This window comes from Terrapene carolina, unplaced genomic scaffold (genome assembly GCF_002925995.2).
Source record: "Terrapene carolina triunguis isolate 2854851 unplaced genomic scaffold, T_m_triunguis-2.0 Scaffold22, whole genome shotgun sequence".
Classification (NCBI taxonomy): Eukaryota; Metazoa; Chordata; order Testudines; family Emydidae; genus Terrapene; species Terrapene triunguis.
In genome coordinates this window covers 8536851-8553923 of record NW_020664373.1, presented here as the reverse complement: position 1 = coordinate 8553923, position 17073 = coordinate 8536851, and the positions used below count along the sequence as shown (strand labels likewise).

Below are 17073 nucleotides of genomic sequence, written 5' to 3'. Positions count from 1 at the left end.
CTTTGTTGACGGCCCCGCCCTGACTAAGGGCCTGGGCTACCTGACTTGGTTTCTGCTCAGTCCCTGCCACAAGGGCCTGAGCCCCTTGAACTATTGTTCGCTGCCCCGCCCTAATTGAGGGCTTGGGCTCCCTGCCTTTGTTTGGGCTCAGCTCCTACTGCAAGGACCTGAGCCCCTTGACCCCTGGTTTATTGCCCGCCCGGACCAAGGGCCTGGGCTCCCCCTGATTGCCTTACTACTGCTCAGCTCCTGAGGGAAGGACTGAGCTCAGAGATTGTGTTCTTGCCCAACCCCTGAGGCAAGGACTGGCGCCCAAAATCCCTAACCCTAAGTGTTAGGTGCCCCGCCCTGACTGAGGGCCGGGGCTTAGCTATTCGTGGTATTGGCTCAGCCTGTAGGGAGGTTCTGAGCCCCTCGGACCCTTGTGTGTGGCCCCGCCCTGAGCTAGCGTTTGGGCCTATCTAACCTTGTGCTTTTGTTTAGCCCCTGCCTGAGGGGCGGAACCCCGAGACTTTCGGACCCCGAGGACCGATTTGGGGCCGCGTAGTGAAGCGGCCTGGCTCCCGACGGCCCCTGAGAGGGCCCGGCTCCCGCACCGGACTATTACAGAGCCCTTAACCTTGGGAGTGGATTTGAATATGCCCTGCTAGCCTCTATAGTTCACCATGGTTACGACAGAATTTGGGGTCAGATGGGAGTAAAAACCCTCAAATGCTTATAATGAAACAAAGCAACGGTTCTCCATGCAATTCGCAGTAGGCTGTACGAAAGCCGGCATGCTCCAGAGAACCTTAGCAGGCTATAGGAGTGCATCATTAACAGGGAGGCTGTAGGATATCCAACAACCTATGTGTGTTCTCCGGTGAAGCGGTTAACTGTGCCAGAGCCAGACCTTGTTCCAGGATTGACAGTCCTGATGGGATGACTCTGGCGGCTCCATGAAGGGAAAGTTCACCAGTGCCTGGGCCTGTGGCAGATTGATGGTTACAGCCACACACCTGCCCAGTGATTTTGCTTTACAGAAAGATGAGAAGTGGGACTTCCATGACCGAGAAGCATCCCATAGATTCCATTGAGGCCACTAGTATGAGTTAGACTTTGGTGGCCAGTAGGTGCCAGGCCAGGAGGCCCCGTCCCAACCACGAAACCAGTGCTAATCCTGGTACCCATAATGCTCCATGAATGGCCACCGATGCAGGTCAGGCGATGGGGGGAGGGAGGGAGAGAGAGAGAGTGAGTGAGTGTGTGTGTGTGGGGTGTGTGTGTGGAAGAAGACCCCGACTTGGATGTCAAGGAGTCCCAGGTTTCACGGGATAAAGGTGGAGCCAGCACAAGGGAGCGAGCAACCAGTCTGACTCAACTGTAGCTGAGAACGAAGAGGGAACTGGTGCCGACAGTGGAAACAGTACCGCACGCACCAAATACGCCTCCATCGTTTCTGGTGTCAGAAGCAGTATTGATCCCAAAGTTGGCAGCAATACCAAGTTGACTGATGGTGCCAAAGTGGAGAGCAGTGAGTGCCATCCCAGTAACATTGGTGGCATCGACAACAGGAGTGCCAAAGAAGTTCCTGATGCCAGGAAGTTCCTAGTACTGAGCCCATTACTGGCCCTGCTTCCACTGACCATGGAAGGGAAACGTTGAGGTGCGATGCCAACAGACCCACAGGTTCAGCGGCCCACCCTGCCAATAGGACTATAAACGATGCAGCCCTGGCGTAGTCCTGGACCAAAGGAAATGTTGGGACAGAAAGGCAGATGAGGTTCACTGCCGCCTGATCTGGAAACAGCCAGTGCCAGCATCATCTTCGTTGGTACTGGACTCAACAGACGCCCGGGGGTCGGAACCAGAGTCGACCGTACAGGATTACTGACCTTCCTGAGTGATACCAGGGGCCAGTTGATGGGACCTGCTCCCTCCCACGCTCCAGCATTCATACCATGCTCCTTTGGGAGGAGATAGATGAGTCCTCATGTGACCTGGAGCAATCCCAATCAGTCTTATGTGACCTTTTCTTCAGCACACTCAATTCCTCCATCTCTTCGGAGAAGCATGAGCTACAGAGCATGAAGCGGCAGCACTCTGAGAACATGAGGAAAACCTCTGAGCCAACATAGTTCTCAGTGATTATGAGGGCTGCATGGCCTGTTCAAGCAGGTGCTGCTTTATATGAAGATCCCTGAGGATGAAGGCTACCTGATTCCATTTTGTGAATGATGTGCCTAAGCACAGCAAGCGTCATTGTTGGGGATCGCTCCCCTACACAATGGACAATGTTTAAACCTTGGTGAAGGCATCACCAGGGCAATACTTAAACAAAAGGTAATTAACACTATACTAAGGGTAGTAATTAACTATATATAACTAGAAAAGTCACTAAGAAATAGAGAGGTTGCGAGATTAGAAACCACACAGAGCTCTGACTCCAGCCATGGGCTATAAGAAGAAGCTGAGAGAGGTCAGGGTGGCATCACCTTATATAGCCAGGGGAGGGGCTACAGGCACGAGGCGCAAGTGCTGGCATCTGTGGGTACTGCTAAGCAAAATTCTCCAGCACTGGTGACCTGGGCAGGCACACACCTAAGTAGAAAACACAGCTGCATCTACTTAAAGAAGAAATATTATATATATTTTTTTAAACATTTCTGAAATTACAATGATAGGGTATTGCAGTATTAACAGAAAACCACAATGTTCCAATCATGCCAAGAATCTAAAAGCCATCTTCCTGTAATTCACAACTGCTCACCAATGTGTGGAAGCAATATCACAGTAACAGGAGCAAACATTAGACATTGTTTACAAAAACCAACAAAGAGGGGAACTATAGTCATTCAGATTTTCAAAATAGACAATGGGCCATTTTAGCAGCCCAAATAAGCTGAGTCTAATTCTGCCCTTCATTACTGCCCATGCAACTCCACTGACTATGTAAATAGATGAGGCTATGCAGGGAAGTTTACAGAAGCTGTGAAATCACAGTTAATCTTCCAAGCAGAGTTACACTTAGGATCTGCTTTTGAATAAAACACGGATTACAACAGGACTACAGCTACAGTGGATCATATGGGTGTATTCCAATTACCCATTTAAAACTGCTTAAATTAAGGGCAGTAGGTTTGACACCCCCGCTCCCCACACACTTCTAAAACACTTGTTTTTAAAGGCTTAGTTTCTAATTCACTTATCATATTTTGCCTATAGCTTTCTCTTGCCCTTAAACAGATGATAAATGTACAAAAGATTCTCAATTTTAAGTTTCCTAACTGGAATCTTACCAGAAAAACACAACCACAAAGGAGCAGTAACGGTTTACCTTCTGGAAGTATATGGCTATTGATGTTTCTCTCCACTTTGGAAAGAGGAGTAGAAGAAAGACGTCTGGAGGAAGAGACTCTTCTTCGGGGAGTAGTTAGATGATTTTTCAAGACATCATCATGCCCAGGTGTAACATATCTTGGGCCTCTCGGACTGCTAAGAGAGAAATGCTGAGAGCCAAGGTTGTCTTCTACAAACATAACTCTGTGTTGAGAAGCCAAAGGGAATCTAACAGCATTTCGCAAACGTAGAGGGGACTTAGTCTTTGTTGGTGTCCTGCTTGCAACTGCACCTTGAATGACTCTATGCTGGTAATTTCTGTAGGCCTCTTCCAAATACTCTGCCTCTTTTTCTAGTTCTTTTATCCTAGCTTTGGTTTTGGCGACAAATTCAAGGTCAGAATCTGGAGAAGAGTTGCAGGTCCGTGAATGCTGGCGATAACCAACGCTTGGAACATCATCTGCCACAACAATATCAGTAACAGCCCGGTTCTTCAAGAAAGCACCATCTACATAAATGTCATGAGGTACAATCCTATCACCAGTGAAGTCAATGACAGAACGATCAACAAGAGAAGGCTTGGGATTCCGATACACTTCATTCTCTAGAACTACGTAAGTAAACATTTCACACACAGAGACAGAAAGGAAAAAGCACCCATTAATTTCAGGAAAAATCAGAAGAAATTATTTGAATTCTGATTTAGTCACGATTCAGATAAGAAATTGATGACAGTTGATTTTAAATATAGGGTTTTTTCATTTGAAATGTAAATCATAACCATTAAAAATAAAAAGTTGTATTCAACTACATTTGATGTTCCGGTGTAACAGTTGCAAGTTATCAATGATTTATGTTTACAGAAATTAATATTTAGATCCAATTGAGACAAAAAATAAAATACGAAAAAAGTTTAATAGTTTCTGCTACTTCTTCAGTTATCACTGCACCTAAATAATACACAGTTATCAGACAATTCCATAGAATGGAATGACACTTGATGACAGCAGCTCTAGTAAGCCACTCAACCCCATTTTTCAATGGTTTATAATTTGTCTGTTTTAAATTATATCGAAGTGAAACATGGCATGCAGGCTGTCAGCCTAAACAATTAAATATTTCTGCTATTTTTAATTTAGAAAAAATATGAATTGTTAACGGATATACATTTTATATATATAAAATATATATAAAATCCAAAACACACATTATTAAAAACAGCTGTAAAACAAAATTAATTTAATTAAACTTGCAAACTGTTAGAGCCCAATCATGTGCCACTGATTTCAATGGGTACAGGGGCAGGCCCTCACAGTTCTTAGATAGACTAATATATTGGGTATTAAAACAACAAAATCAAAACAACAGAATACAGTGAAAGCAATATCTTGGTGAAGTTTAAGGTGATTCCCTTCCACTAAAGACTAAAAGAAAACTGTTACCCAAAATCAGTTATATTGCCTGTGTTAACTGTCTCTCTGTTGGTACTTCTAGGTTAACAAAACACACCAGAAATATCTGCAAGTACCATCTGTAGGGAAGTAACTTTGTCAGAGGTCAACATATATTGCATAATAAAAGTATTCTTATCAAATACAAAGAAATGTTTGTTTAATCACAACAACCTTATCTCTGACCCAAAATAAGTCATTACTTTGCCTTCCACTAGCAAAGTAAAGAGATAATCATGAAATAATAGTAAAAAACGAAAGTTACAAAATGAACACCATGACACACTGATCAGCTTCAAACAGCTGATATACAGTATAAAAATTATTTCATCAAAAAATATTATATGCTTTTTATTAGGGCTATCATGCAATTAAAAAAATTGTGATTAATCATGCGTTTAAAAAATTAATCGTGATTAATCACGCTGTTAAACAATTATACAATACCATTTATTTAAATATTTTTGGCTGTTTTCTACATTATCAAATATACTGATTTCAATTACAACATAGAATACAAAGTGTACAGTGCTCACTTTATATTTATTTGATTACAAATATTTGCACTGTAAAAAAAAATTGCATTTTTCAATTCACCTAATACAAGTACTGTAGTGCAATCTCTTTATCACGAAAGTTGAACTTACAAATGTAGAATTATGTACGAAAAAACCTGCATTCAATAAAACAATGTCAAACTTTAGAGCCTAGAAGTCCAGATATTTACATGCCAAACACACTAAAGATTCATATGTCCCTTCATGCTTCAACCACCATTCCAGAGGACATGCATCCATGCTGATGACAGGTTCTGCTCGATAACAATCCAAAGCAGTGTGAACCGACGCATGTTCATTTTCATCATCTGAGTCAGATGCCACCAGCAGAAGGTTGATTTTCTTATTTGGTGATTTGGGTTCTGTGGTTTCATCAGAGTGTTGCTCTTTTAAGACTTCTGAAAGCATGCTCAACACCTCATTCCTCTCAGATTTTGGAAGGCATTTCAGATTCTTAAATCTTGGGTCAAATGCTGTAGCTATTCTTTAGAAACTTCACACTGGTATCTTCTTTGTGTTTTCTCAAATTTATAGTGAAAGTATCCTTAAAATGAACAACATGTGCTGGATCATCATCCGAGACTGCTATAACATGAAATGTATGGCAGAATGCAGGTAAAACAGAGCAGGACACACACAATTCTCCCCCAAGGAGTTCAGTCACAAATTTAATTAACGTATTATTATTTTTTAACAAGCCTCTTCAGCATGGAAGCATGTCCTCTGGAATGATGGCCAAAGCATGTGAGGCATATGAATCTTTAGTTCATCTGACACAAATATCTTGCGATTCCAGCTACAACAGTGCCATGTGAATGCCTGTTCTCACTTTCAGGTGACATTGTAATTAAGAAGTGGGCAGCATTATCTCCCATAAATGTAAACAAACGTGTTTCTCTTAACGATTGGCTGAACAAGAAGGAGGACTGAGTGGAATTGTAGGCTCTAAAGTTTTACATTGTTTTGTTTTTGAGTGCAGTTATGTAACAAAAAAACCCTACATTTATAATTGCACTTTCATGATAAAGAGATTGCACTACAGTACTTGTATGAGGTGAATTGAAAAAATTTTAAACGAAGCGGATGTATGCAAAAAAATCCACTAACCCATGCTGTATCATAGGGACCTCCTCAAGGGAGATGTCCAGAGAGGACCACCCTCTCAAATAAGCCATGGAAGCCTCTGTGGACAATGATGGCAAGTGGGTAGGTGATGTTCCCTGCAGGGGTGGAGGTTCTTCCTCCTCTTCCCTTGGTACCACTGAGGGTGCTGGTACAGAATCTGTGAGGAATTACTGTGTGCTGTGTCTGGCCGTGGCGAGCAGTCTCCCCCTGTGTGGGGCCTACGACCCATGGAGTCCAGTATGCCTACTGGGATGGGACTGGCATAGGGGATCCCCATACCACTGTAAGTACCTGGGGAAAGCATAATATGCCCCAGGAGAGACTCCTGGGTTGACTGACTCCTGGTGGATAAGAGCCAATGGGGGAATAGCTCCCTGTTCTTCCTCATCTTCCTCCTTCAAATAAGGAGCGAGACAGTGAGTGATGTTGGGGACGCAGGGAGACTTGGTGCTGAGAGTATCATTCTCATATCGGTACCGTGAATAGGGGGATCGGGGGCAGAGCCGAATACCAGAACCCTCTGTCTGAGGAACTGCTGCTGTGCTGGCTTGATTGGCCCCCGGGGCTGCCCCCTTGTCAGTGCCAGGGCTGCGGAGGGGAAGGTGGCGCTGTTGGCTGCGCCACTGTGCGTGTTGGGTGCGCTTTTGAAGAAGCCGCCTTTTGTAGCTCAGTGCCGGTGTCGGAGCTGGCTCTTGTAGAGTCTCTGGCTCTAGCAGTGCCGGGATGTTCCGCTACTTCGGCTCCCAGTGCTGACAGCACAGTTGGTGCCGGTACTGGATGCCTGCCCGCAGAATGAACGAACATCGCGGTGCAGAGGCACAAGGTTTTGATTTCCCCATAGTGCCTGTGTTGGAGCGGGTTCTTGTAGAGTCTCTGGCTCTAGCGGTGCCGGGACTTTCTACCACCTCGGCTCCTGGCACTAACAGCACAGCCGGTGCCGGCACCGGCACTGGATGCCTGCCTGCGGAGCAGCTGTGGATTGTGGCGTGGAGGCACGGGGCTCCGAAGTCTCTGTCTGCAGCAGTGCCGGAGCTCTCAGCCACCGGAGCTCCCGACGCTGGCAGCACAGCCGATGCTATTATTATCTGCAGGACTGCTGTGGGGTTGTTTTTATTCCTGCGGTGGGGACCCAGTGCTTCGAGTGACGCCTGGCAGGGCACTCCAATGTGGAGTTGGAGAAACCATTCCTGTCTGAAGCTGCGGCTGGCGAAGTGGGGCGGGTGGGTCCCCAAGCCTCATGCCCCGACGCACCGAGCGTGCCTGGAGGCAAGGCACTGAGAGCCTGGGAAACCGGGCATTCCCGTTTGGGGGGGGAGGGGAGCTGTTTTTCTGAAGTTCCTGGCCGTGAGGGTTTTGTTTTTTTTTTTCAATCAAGGAGAAAAGGAACGTGAAACAAGCTAAGTAGCTGCTAATAAGGAAACTAAGTAACTGACTGTAGCTAATTAACTACAAAGTAACAAGGTGCTGCTGATTGCTCCCACTGGTAGCCAAGGGCGGTAGAGAAGGAACTGAGTGGGGGTTGGTCGCACAGCGATGGTTAACTGCCTGCAACAGCGCGAGGCAGGGACCACGCATGTGCGACCCAACCAGGCACTGCTACTAAAAGTCTCTGACTACAAGTGCAGGGGCACACAAACACCTAAAGTGGAGCACCCACAGGGACAGCACTCGAAGAAGAAATCAATTTATTTGAAAATGTAGAAAAACATCAAAAAATATTTAACAAATTTCAATCGCGATTAAAATTTTTTAATCACAATTAAATTTTTTTGAGTTAATCGCGTGAGTTAACTGTGATTAATCGACAGCCCTACTTTTCATTTTAAACTAGATACAATTATCACCACCACAAAGGGAATTCCAGATTTTATTGGTAAAATAAAAGTATTATTTAAAAGAAAATCATTCATATTCTAAAGACAAGAGATAAAAATGATACATTAAAATACAATTCATGACATTAGGTGGTTTTGTTATGAATTTCCTTATATTTTGTTATGTCATTTCCTTATATTTATTAAGAATGTTTATCTGGACAGTGCAAGATTTATTATATCCATAAATATTCATTTCCTTGCTTTTAAAGGCTTGAGTTTTGTAAATGGTGTCTTAGGTAGTTACATTTGTGACACTGCAACCTTAACTTTTTTTTTTTTTTAAGTTTTGGAATGCAATTATCAGTTACAGATTGAGCCCTCACAATTTGAACTACTTTTCAAGCCATTGGAAATGTTTGCATAAATTAAAAATCCTTTATAAACTCAGTTTTAAAACATCTAATAAATACTACAAACCTGTCTGTGTTTGCTTCAGCTGCATTTTCAAATCTTCAACCTGTACGTTTAGCTTTCTGATAGTAGTTTCATAGTCTAACAGCTGGATCTTTAATTGTGCACAACGTTCAACCTGAAATAGATTTTGGGAAAAAAAATTGTCATACAAATGTGAACAAGTACTGAAGATGAGAAAAGGTATCTCAACCCACGAAGGTGTCTTTCTCTCAATGCTTTTCATAGATTCCAATGCCAGAAGAGACCACTGTGATCATCAAGTCCAGTCTCCTGTATATCAGAGGCCATAGAACCTCTTCCAAAAAATTCCTAGAGCATCTTTTAAAATAACATCCAAACTTGATTTAAATTTTTTCAATGATGGAGAATCCACCACAACCCTGGGTAAATTGTTCCAAAGATTAATCACCCTTCACTGTCAAAAATGCATGTCTTATTTCCAGTCTGAAGTTGTCTAGCTTCAACTTCTAGCCACTGGATCATCTTATACCTTTCTCTAATAGACTGAAGAGACCATTATCAAATATTTATTCCCTAGGTAGATACTTATAGACCAGTGGTTCCCAAACTTCAACAACCTGGGAACCCCTTTCACTAAAATGTCAGGTCTCGCGAACCTCCCCCTAAAAATGAATATTTCCAGGGATTTTCTCCTTTACCTGAGTATAAATTATAAAAGCAGTGATCTTGGAAATATAAAATTTGTTGTTATGACATGCTTATTGCACAGTATTTATTATTATTAATCATTACAGTATTTTTATTACATTATGAAAACGGCAACACTCTTCCAAGTTATCACTTTTGTAGCTTGTATCAATGTGAATCAGCCTGTTATAAGACAAGGCTCCTATGTTTCATCAAGGAGTGTCAGATGTGAAACAACATGAAGGTATTTAAGAAGCCAACTCAAAGAGTTCCTCCTACACAAGCATTCAGGTCTTGAGCAGTCCAGGCAAACAACGCACGTTACAACAAAGCTTAAACTTGTTCTTCATAATAATTTTAAAAACAATACTAGCTGCCTATTTCATTTTAAAAACAGCAAAAAATATCCACCTCCCTTTCCATTTCTTATAAGGAGTCTTGAAGTTTCAATCTCCTCAGTGTGATAGATCTGCTTGCTTTGATCTGCTTAGCTCTTGGAAGTCCAGCGGCTCCGGGCTGTGCTGCCCAGGGTCCCTAGGGACAGCTCTGTCCGCCATTAGGGACTTTTTTCCCGAGAACCCCCTGTAACATTTTGCGAACCCCCAGGGGTTCACGAACCCCAGTTTGGGAACCACTGTTATAGACTATAATCAAGTCACTCCTTAACTATCTCTTTGTTAAGCTAAATAGATTGTGCTCTTTGAGTCTATTACTATAAGGCATGTTTTCTAATCCTTTAATCATTCTCAAAGCTCTTCTCTGAACCCTCTCCAATTTATCAACACCCTTCTTGAAGTGTGGGCACCAGAACTGGACACAGTATTCCAGCGGTGGTCGCACCAGTGCCAAATACCCTCTCTACTCCTACTCAATTCCCCTGATTATGCCTCCCAGAATTACACTGTGTCTTTTGGGATGTGTTGCCCAAGACATCTGGAGCAGGGTACAAGGGAGGTAACAAATAGATGGCATGAACAACGTAAGGTGGTTCGTACGTTGTTTTTCTTAGTCTATAAATGTTGGTGTAACTCGCCATAACATTTTGTGTGGCCGAGGGGACAGCAAAAATTCCTGCTGCTGACTGAACTTCCCCTTGCAACTTGACACTCATGTGTTAGTGTACCTGTATCACAGAGCCAGGGCACTAGTATTGAGCCTGGAAGGCAATAAACCTGGCCGAGTGTCTTTGCCACCAAACTATGCCTGTGGTCTTTATGAGTAAGGCTCTACCAAATTCACGGCCATGAAAAACGCGTCACAGATCATGAAATTTGATCTCCCCCCTGTGAAATCTGGTCTTTTCTGTGCTTTTACCCTATACTATATAGATTTCACAGGGGAGACCAGCATTTCTCAAATTGGGGGTCCTGACCCAAAAGGGAGTTGCAGGGGGGTAACAAGGTTATTTTAGGGGGGGTCACAGTATTGCCACCCTTACTTCTGCACTGCCTTCAGATCTGTTAGCCGGGCACCCAGCTCTGAAGGCAGTGCCCCGCCAGCCGCAGCGTAGAAGTAAGGGTGGCAATACCATACCATGCCACCTTACTTCAGGCGCCCAGCTCTGAAGGCAACAGTGCAGAAGAGTGGCGGCTGCTGACTGAGGGCCCAGCTTTAAAGGCAGCAGCACAGAAGTAAGGGTGGCAATACCATACCATGCCATCCTCACTTCTGTGCTGCTGCTGGTGGCCGCTCTCCAGCTGCCCAGCTCTGAAGGCAGCGCCGCCGCCATCAGCAGTGCAGAAATAAGGGTAGAAGTACTGCAACCCCCGCCTACAATAACCTTGTGACCCCCACCCCAACTCCTTTATGGGTCAGGACCCCTAAAATTATAATACCGTGAAATTTCAGATTTAAATAGTTGAAATCATGAAATTTACTATTAAGATCCTATGATAGTGAAATTGACCAAAATGGACCGTGAATTTGGTAGGGCCCTATTTATGAGTAACAAAGAGGTCTGCTGAATTAGCAGGCTGCACTATCTGCTAGTGCTGATAACACTGGAGCGCCAAGAACAGAAGCACTGAGCAACTGCAACAGCTTAGCAGCCTGAACAGTGTTACCACAGCAACGACGTTCCAGCCTTCAACACTTAAACAACACTGCAAACTTTACCAGTGATGATTTTGTTTACTTCCAGGTCATTGTAAAAATGTTAAATAGCACAGGACCCAAGAACCGATCTTCTTGGGACCCGAGTGGAAACACACACCCTTGATAACGATTACCCATTTACAATCACATTTTGAGGCCTATTAGTTAGCTAGTTTTTAATCCATTTAATGAGTTCCATGTTAAATGGAGTAAATATTTAGTTCTAGTTTTTTAATCAAAACATCATGTGATAGAAAGTCAAACACCTTACAGAAGTTTAAGGTCAACACTATTACCTTTATCTATCAAACCTGTAACCTCATCAAAAAAAAAAGATATCAAGTTAGTTTAACAGGATTTATTTTCCATAAGCCCACATTGATTTGCATTAACTACATTACGCTACTTTAATTCTTTATTAATTGAGTCTGATATCAGACACTGCATTATCTGGACCAACTGGGATCAATGTTAGACTGACAGGCCTATAAATATCCGGATCATCCTGTTTACCCTTTTTAAATATTGGCATTACATTAGCATTCTTCCAGTCTTCTGGGACTTCCCCAGTGCTCTAAGAAATATTGAAAATCAACATTAATGGTCCAGCAAGGTACGCAGCCAGCTCTTTTAAAACTGTGGGATGCAAATTATCTGGAACTACTGATGTAAACATTTCTGACTTTTGTAGCTTCTGTTTAACACCTTCCCCAGATACTAGTGGCATGGACAAGTGTTAGCATCACCATATAAGATTATATCCCAGTTTTAACCCCAAACAGAACAGAAATATTTATTGACCACTATGCCTTTTTTAGATTATTATTGATAACTGTACCATTTCCATCTAGTAACAAAACCAATACCACTGTCAGGATTATTTTTGTTCTTAATATATTTAAAAAACTCCTTTTTATTGTCCTTAACTCTGCAGGCCATAGATTTCTCCTTATGTCCCTTGGTTTTCCTTAATAATTTTCTACAATTCCTAACTTCTGAATTATATTCATTACTATCAACTTCTCTTTTCTTCCATTTGTTTTACACACACACACACACACACACACACACACACTTTTTACAGCTGCCTTCAATTCACCTCTAAACCAGTACAGATTTTTAACTAATCTGGCCTTCTTCCTCCATTGTGGGTTTTGGGGCATCTATTAAGGTGTTCTTAAATGATTCCCAACTATCATTCACATTTTTCTGATGAAAATCTTCCTCATGGCTGATTTGGCTCATAACTGTTTTCAGCTTTGTGAAATTGGTCCTATTATAAGCACCACATGTACATATTACTGGTCTGGACTTTATTCTGCTTGCACATTATAAATATGATCAAATCATGATCATCTGTACCTAAGCCACCATTAATTTTTCATTCTGCGATCAGTTCCTCCTTATCCCTTAGGACAAGGTTTAGTAAAGATTTCCACTTTGTTGGCTGCAACATTTTTCTATTTCTACCGGCACAGATAATTTTCTTTTGATGAAAATGATCAAGTGCTTTCCAGGTCTAGCCAAATTTGTATTTTTTTTTTTCCAGTTTCATCAGCTGTATTGATCTATAGTAAATAAGTACTGAAAAATTTTAGGTTTAACACAGGTTTGTTTGGTTGCTTTTTTTTTTTTTTATTTAAAGAAAAAATGGAATTAAAGCACTCCAACACCTACTTTTAAAAGGGTCTGCAATGGACAGGTGTAAGTGTTTACAAAATGACAGGAAAAAGTCTATTTAGATGAAAAGAGAAGAATTTACCTCACTTTGCAGTTGCTTTTCCAGAAGTTGTTTATGGGTTTCAAACTCATCCTGTTCCAGCTTTTTAGCATGTTCAACTCGCCTCAATTCTGCCTGGCAGGCTACATGTTCAGCTGATGGCTGAGTTAACTCTTTCACATAAAAGAACAATATCAGGAGATATTTTATAAGATACTTAAAAATGCACATTCACTATTTATAACCACCCCCTGGAAACTTAAAACTGAAATTTTTTTCTTGACTACAATAGGTCTTAAATAGTAAAACTTCATTTGTATACACTTTTTGGGGTATCTGTTCTAATCCCTCCCTCCCTCCCTCTGGGCAATTATGAGGTAGGCAGAAAGTTTTCTACTCTGCAAGTTATTTGTCTGAATCAACTTGTTCCTGTCTTATCTAAACCTGAATGTATTGCCCATCTGTGCTCTTCAAACACAACATGTTTTACAAATGCAGATGCATTACAAGACAATAGATTATTATTCTACAGAGATCAGGTCTGTAAAACAGTCATTTGCAGAAGCCTTTGTCCTCTACTAACCACACTAAATAATGCTGTGGTTGAAAAAAATGGAAGATGAAAGGAAAGAGAGGGTATTATCAACAATTAGTATTTTTGTATTTTAGTAGCACCTGAATGCAGAGTTCCATTGTGCAAACAGTGAGAGACTTCCATAAAAGTACTTACAATGTAACTTTGACAAGACAGAGGAATGATCATTGTCCCCATTTTAGAGATGGGGAAAGGAGACAAAGATATTACATGACTTGACAGAGATCACGCAGGAAGTCAGTGGGAGATCTGGGAATTAAACCCAGATTTACTAAATCCTAGTCCAGTGCTGTATCCACAAGACCAGCTTTTGGGAAGTGAAACATAAAAATCTACTATAGTTAAGGACTTGTGGTCCTCTGAGGGGAAACAGACAAGGAAAGTAGAATTGACCTGCTTTTATCACTGTTCCATGAAGTGTCCAGGAACACTAATAAAAAAACATCACCCAACACTTGTGATGCTAGGAACTTTGGAAAAAACAAAGATAAATGAAAAGACAAACAGGGACAAGCAGGAGCAAAACCAAGTATTATAACAGTTTTTGAAAGCAGTGTGCTAATTTCATATATTCTTAAATTTAGTAGCCTTTTAACAATCATGAAATAAAGTGTTTATTTTAATGGAAAACTATTACTAAACCTTCTGTAAAATGAGGAAAGGAAAGTTATAAAATATGTTAACACTAACTGTCTCGGAAATGCAGGTTTTCATTGCGAGTCTCCTCCAGTTGTTGTCTAAGTAGTTTATTTTGCACCTGAAGCTCCAGTTTCTCTTCCTTTAACAAGGGATAGTCCGCAATCTCTTTCAATTTTTCTATCAACAACTGATTCTGTTTGTTTACCAATAACACCTGCGCCTTTACTGAATCCAGCTCCAGCTAAAAAACACGTCACAAACTTCTTAAAGGTATTTCTCAAGAAACACACTTTGTACCACATATTATTCCTGAAAAGGTATCACAAAACAGTTCAAATGTACTAATCAAACAGTGTAGTCTCTAAATTCAGGCTCACAATTACCTCAAGTTCTTTTGCATGTGATACAACTTGTTTGAGTTCTTCCTTCTTTGAATTAACAGCAATGGTCTCTTCACGCAACAGTATAGCCTTCTCTGTAAGGATCATAAACAGTTTCTGCAGGTTAATGTGTATCTCACACCAAAAACTACATAAAAAGAACATTAAGCTTGCAAAGTCAAACACTCAAAAGTGAAGAAAAGCCAGAATTAAGGTTGCCAGAGCAACCTTAATTTGACACGTTTGTGCATATGCATGATACAGTCTTTAATTATATGATTATATACTATTTTTTCCAAAGCACTCTAGCTTAGAAGTCTAAAGATGATCCTCTCTTTCTCCAACTTCAATTAAATACACTATATTTGTTTAAAAATACTGCTTTGTTGCCTCTTATTACAAGCTAAAAGATAAACAATGGGTGTTGAGTATCTCTGAAAGAGATTAGTTACCTTTATTCTTTTTCTCATCTTCAGTAACCCTAGTGGTTCTGGCTATATATTCTTCCTTCAACTCGAGTTGATATCTAGGGTGAAAAAAAGTTACTAAACACCAAAGCAAAAGAATTCTGAATGTCCCCAGACTCGGCTGTAACTACCTATCAAACTGTCTATATGCTAATTACAGTGGAACTTCATCAAAGTCCTGACCTGCGAATGCTGAGTGCCCTCAAGTCCCACTAAAATCATGGAAGCTATGAGTGCTCAACACTTTTTAGGAGCAGGCCCTAATTAAATTGTAAGTATTTTGAGGCAGTTATCCTATCTTCCTGTATGTTTGTACAGTGCCCAGGTCACTGAGGCCCTAATTGTGATTGCAGTATTAGAGTATAAAAATAAACAAATCCTCACTTTTCTGATCACTCACTTTATGATTTCCACACAAAAAAGAGCAGTTTATCCCCAGAACTCAGCAAAGATTAATGGTACTGAATACAGTCAATATTCACATTAAGTCTTCATTATTTTTCAAATATTTTACAACGTATTATATATTATATTTGAAACTATACACTTGTCAAAAATGTGATTTTATAATCCAAACTGAATTACTCATAAGTCTCCCAACTTCTATATACAAAGTCAATGAATTTCTGTTACAGAAAATGGTTAATCTGAGTTCCATTAACTGTATTTGTCTATTTTTTCTTTTGTTTGGATTTATAATTATTCTTTCCCCCTACGTTTTGTAATACCCAATAATAGCTTCCATACTTTAATTTTTGTATGCCACATTTTAATTGTCAGACAGGATCCTAGAGCTATTGATAGACAGCTAAATAAATTTTGTAATAAGTAGATACAGACAAATATCTTCAGGACAGAGATGGTGTTTTCCTGTGTGTTTGTACGGTGCTTAAAACATTTTGGACACTACTGTAACATAAAATAACACTCTCCACTAAAATAGTCCCTGTTAAGATCTGAAAGAGCTCTACAAACATTAACAAATGAAGCCACTAACCCCTATTTGTGAGGTAGGTGCTCTGTTTAGCATTTAGTTACTTTAGTATTAAATAGCAATTTACTAGATAAGTAAAACAAGGCACAGGGAGATTACGTTTGCCTAAGGTTGGTCGCTCAGTGACATACATCTAACTGCCCTGTTCCTAATCTCTCTTTCAGGGGACACTTCATTCTCACTGAAATCCATTGTCTTACACCTTTCCTCTACAATTTGAATAAATCCATGTTAGAAGAGGCAGTGCTTGCACTGTTCATTATTAGGTAATAAGTCCTGGCTGAACTTATGGATAACCAGGTGTTTAGCTGGTGAGCGGGTTTCCGCCCTCCGCCTCGAGGGCTGATTCATTTCATTCTGTGGGCATGAACAATCATGTGCTGGGAGCACTTTCTGCAACAAAACAATCAGCAGGCCTCAGATGACCACTGCTCACATCACAGAGACAGAGTACAAAAGAATCTCAGGCTAGGTGCCATCACTTTCCACTGTCAAAAGCCCAGGAAGGGCTGCAGCTGATGCCATATACGTCTCACTGCTCACTTAGATGCCTGTCCTGGCTGCTGGCCACCAAACATGAAAACTGCAAGGAAAATACACAAACAATATAGGCCTCTTCCTCCATTGTCCAAATAAATCAGAATGTGACCATAGCCCAGCAAAGAAGGGAGGAGCAGAGAACACTGCTTATCCTACCCAGTCTGTGCAGCCCATCAAACCTTGCAGCCTTTATTCAGGAGAATACTCAATCTCTTCCCAATTCTTCACCCCCAATGACTAAAGGGAGATATGAA

At 41.3% G+C, this 17073-nt stretch overlaps 1 protein-coding gene across 1 annotated transcript in view; it reads right to left on the bottom strand.

Moving 5' to 3' along the window:
* LOC112117524 (oral-facial-digital syndrome 1 protein) overlaps positions 1–17073 on the bottom strand; it is a 61116-nt gene that overhangs the window by 26962 nt on the left and 17081 nt on the right. The window contains exons 11-16 of the mRNA XM_024215487.3: positions 15271–15344; positions 14822–14913; positions 14490–14679; positions 13247–13377; positions 8746–8857; positions 3317–3928 (exon numbers count right to left, since the gene is read on the bottom strand). Coding sequence (XP_024071255.1) covers positions 3317–3928; positions 8746–8857; positions 13247–13377; positions 14490–14679; positions 14822–14913; positions 15271–15344 — 1211 coding nt within the window. The remainder of the gene's footprint in view (positions 1–3316; positions 3929–8745; positions 8858–13246; positions 13378–14489; positions 14680–14821; positions 14914–15270; positions 15345–17073) is intronic.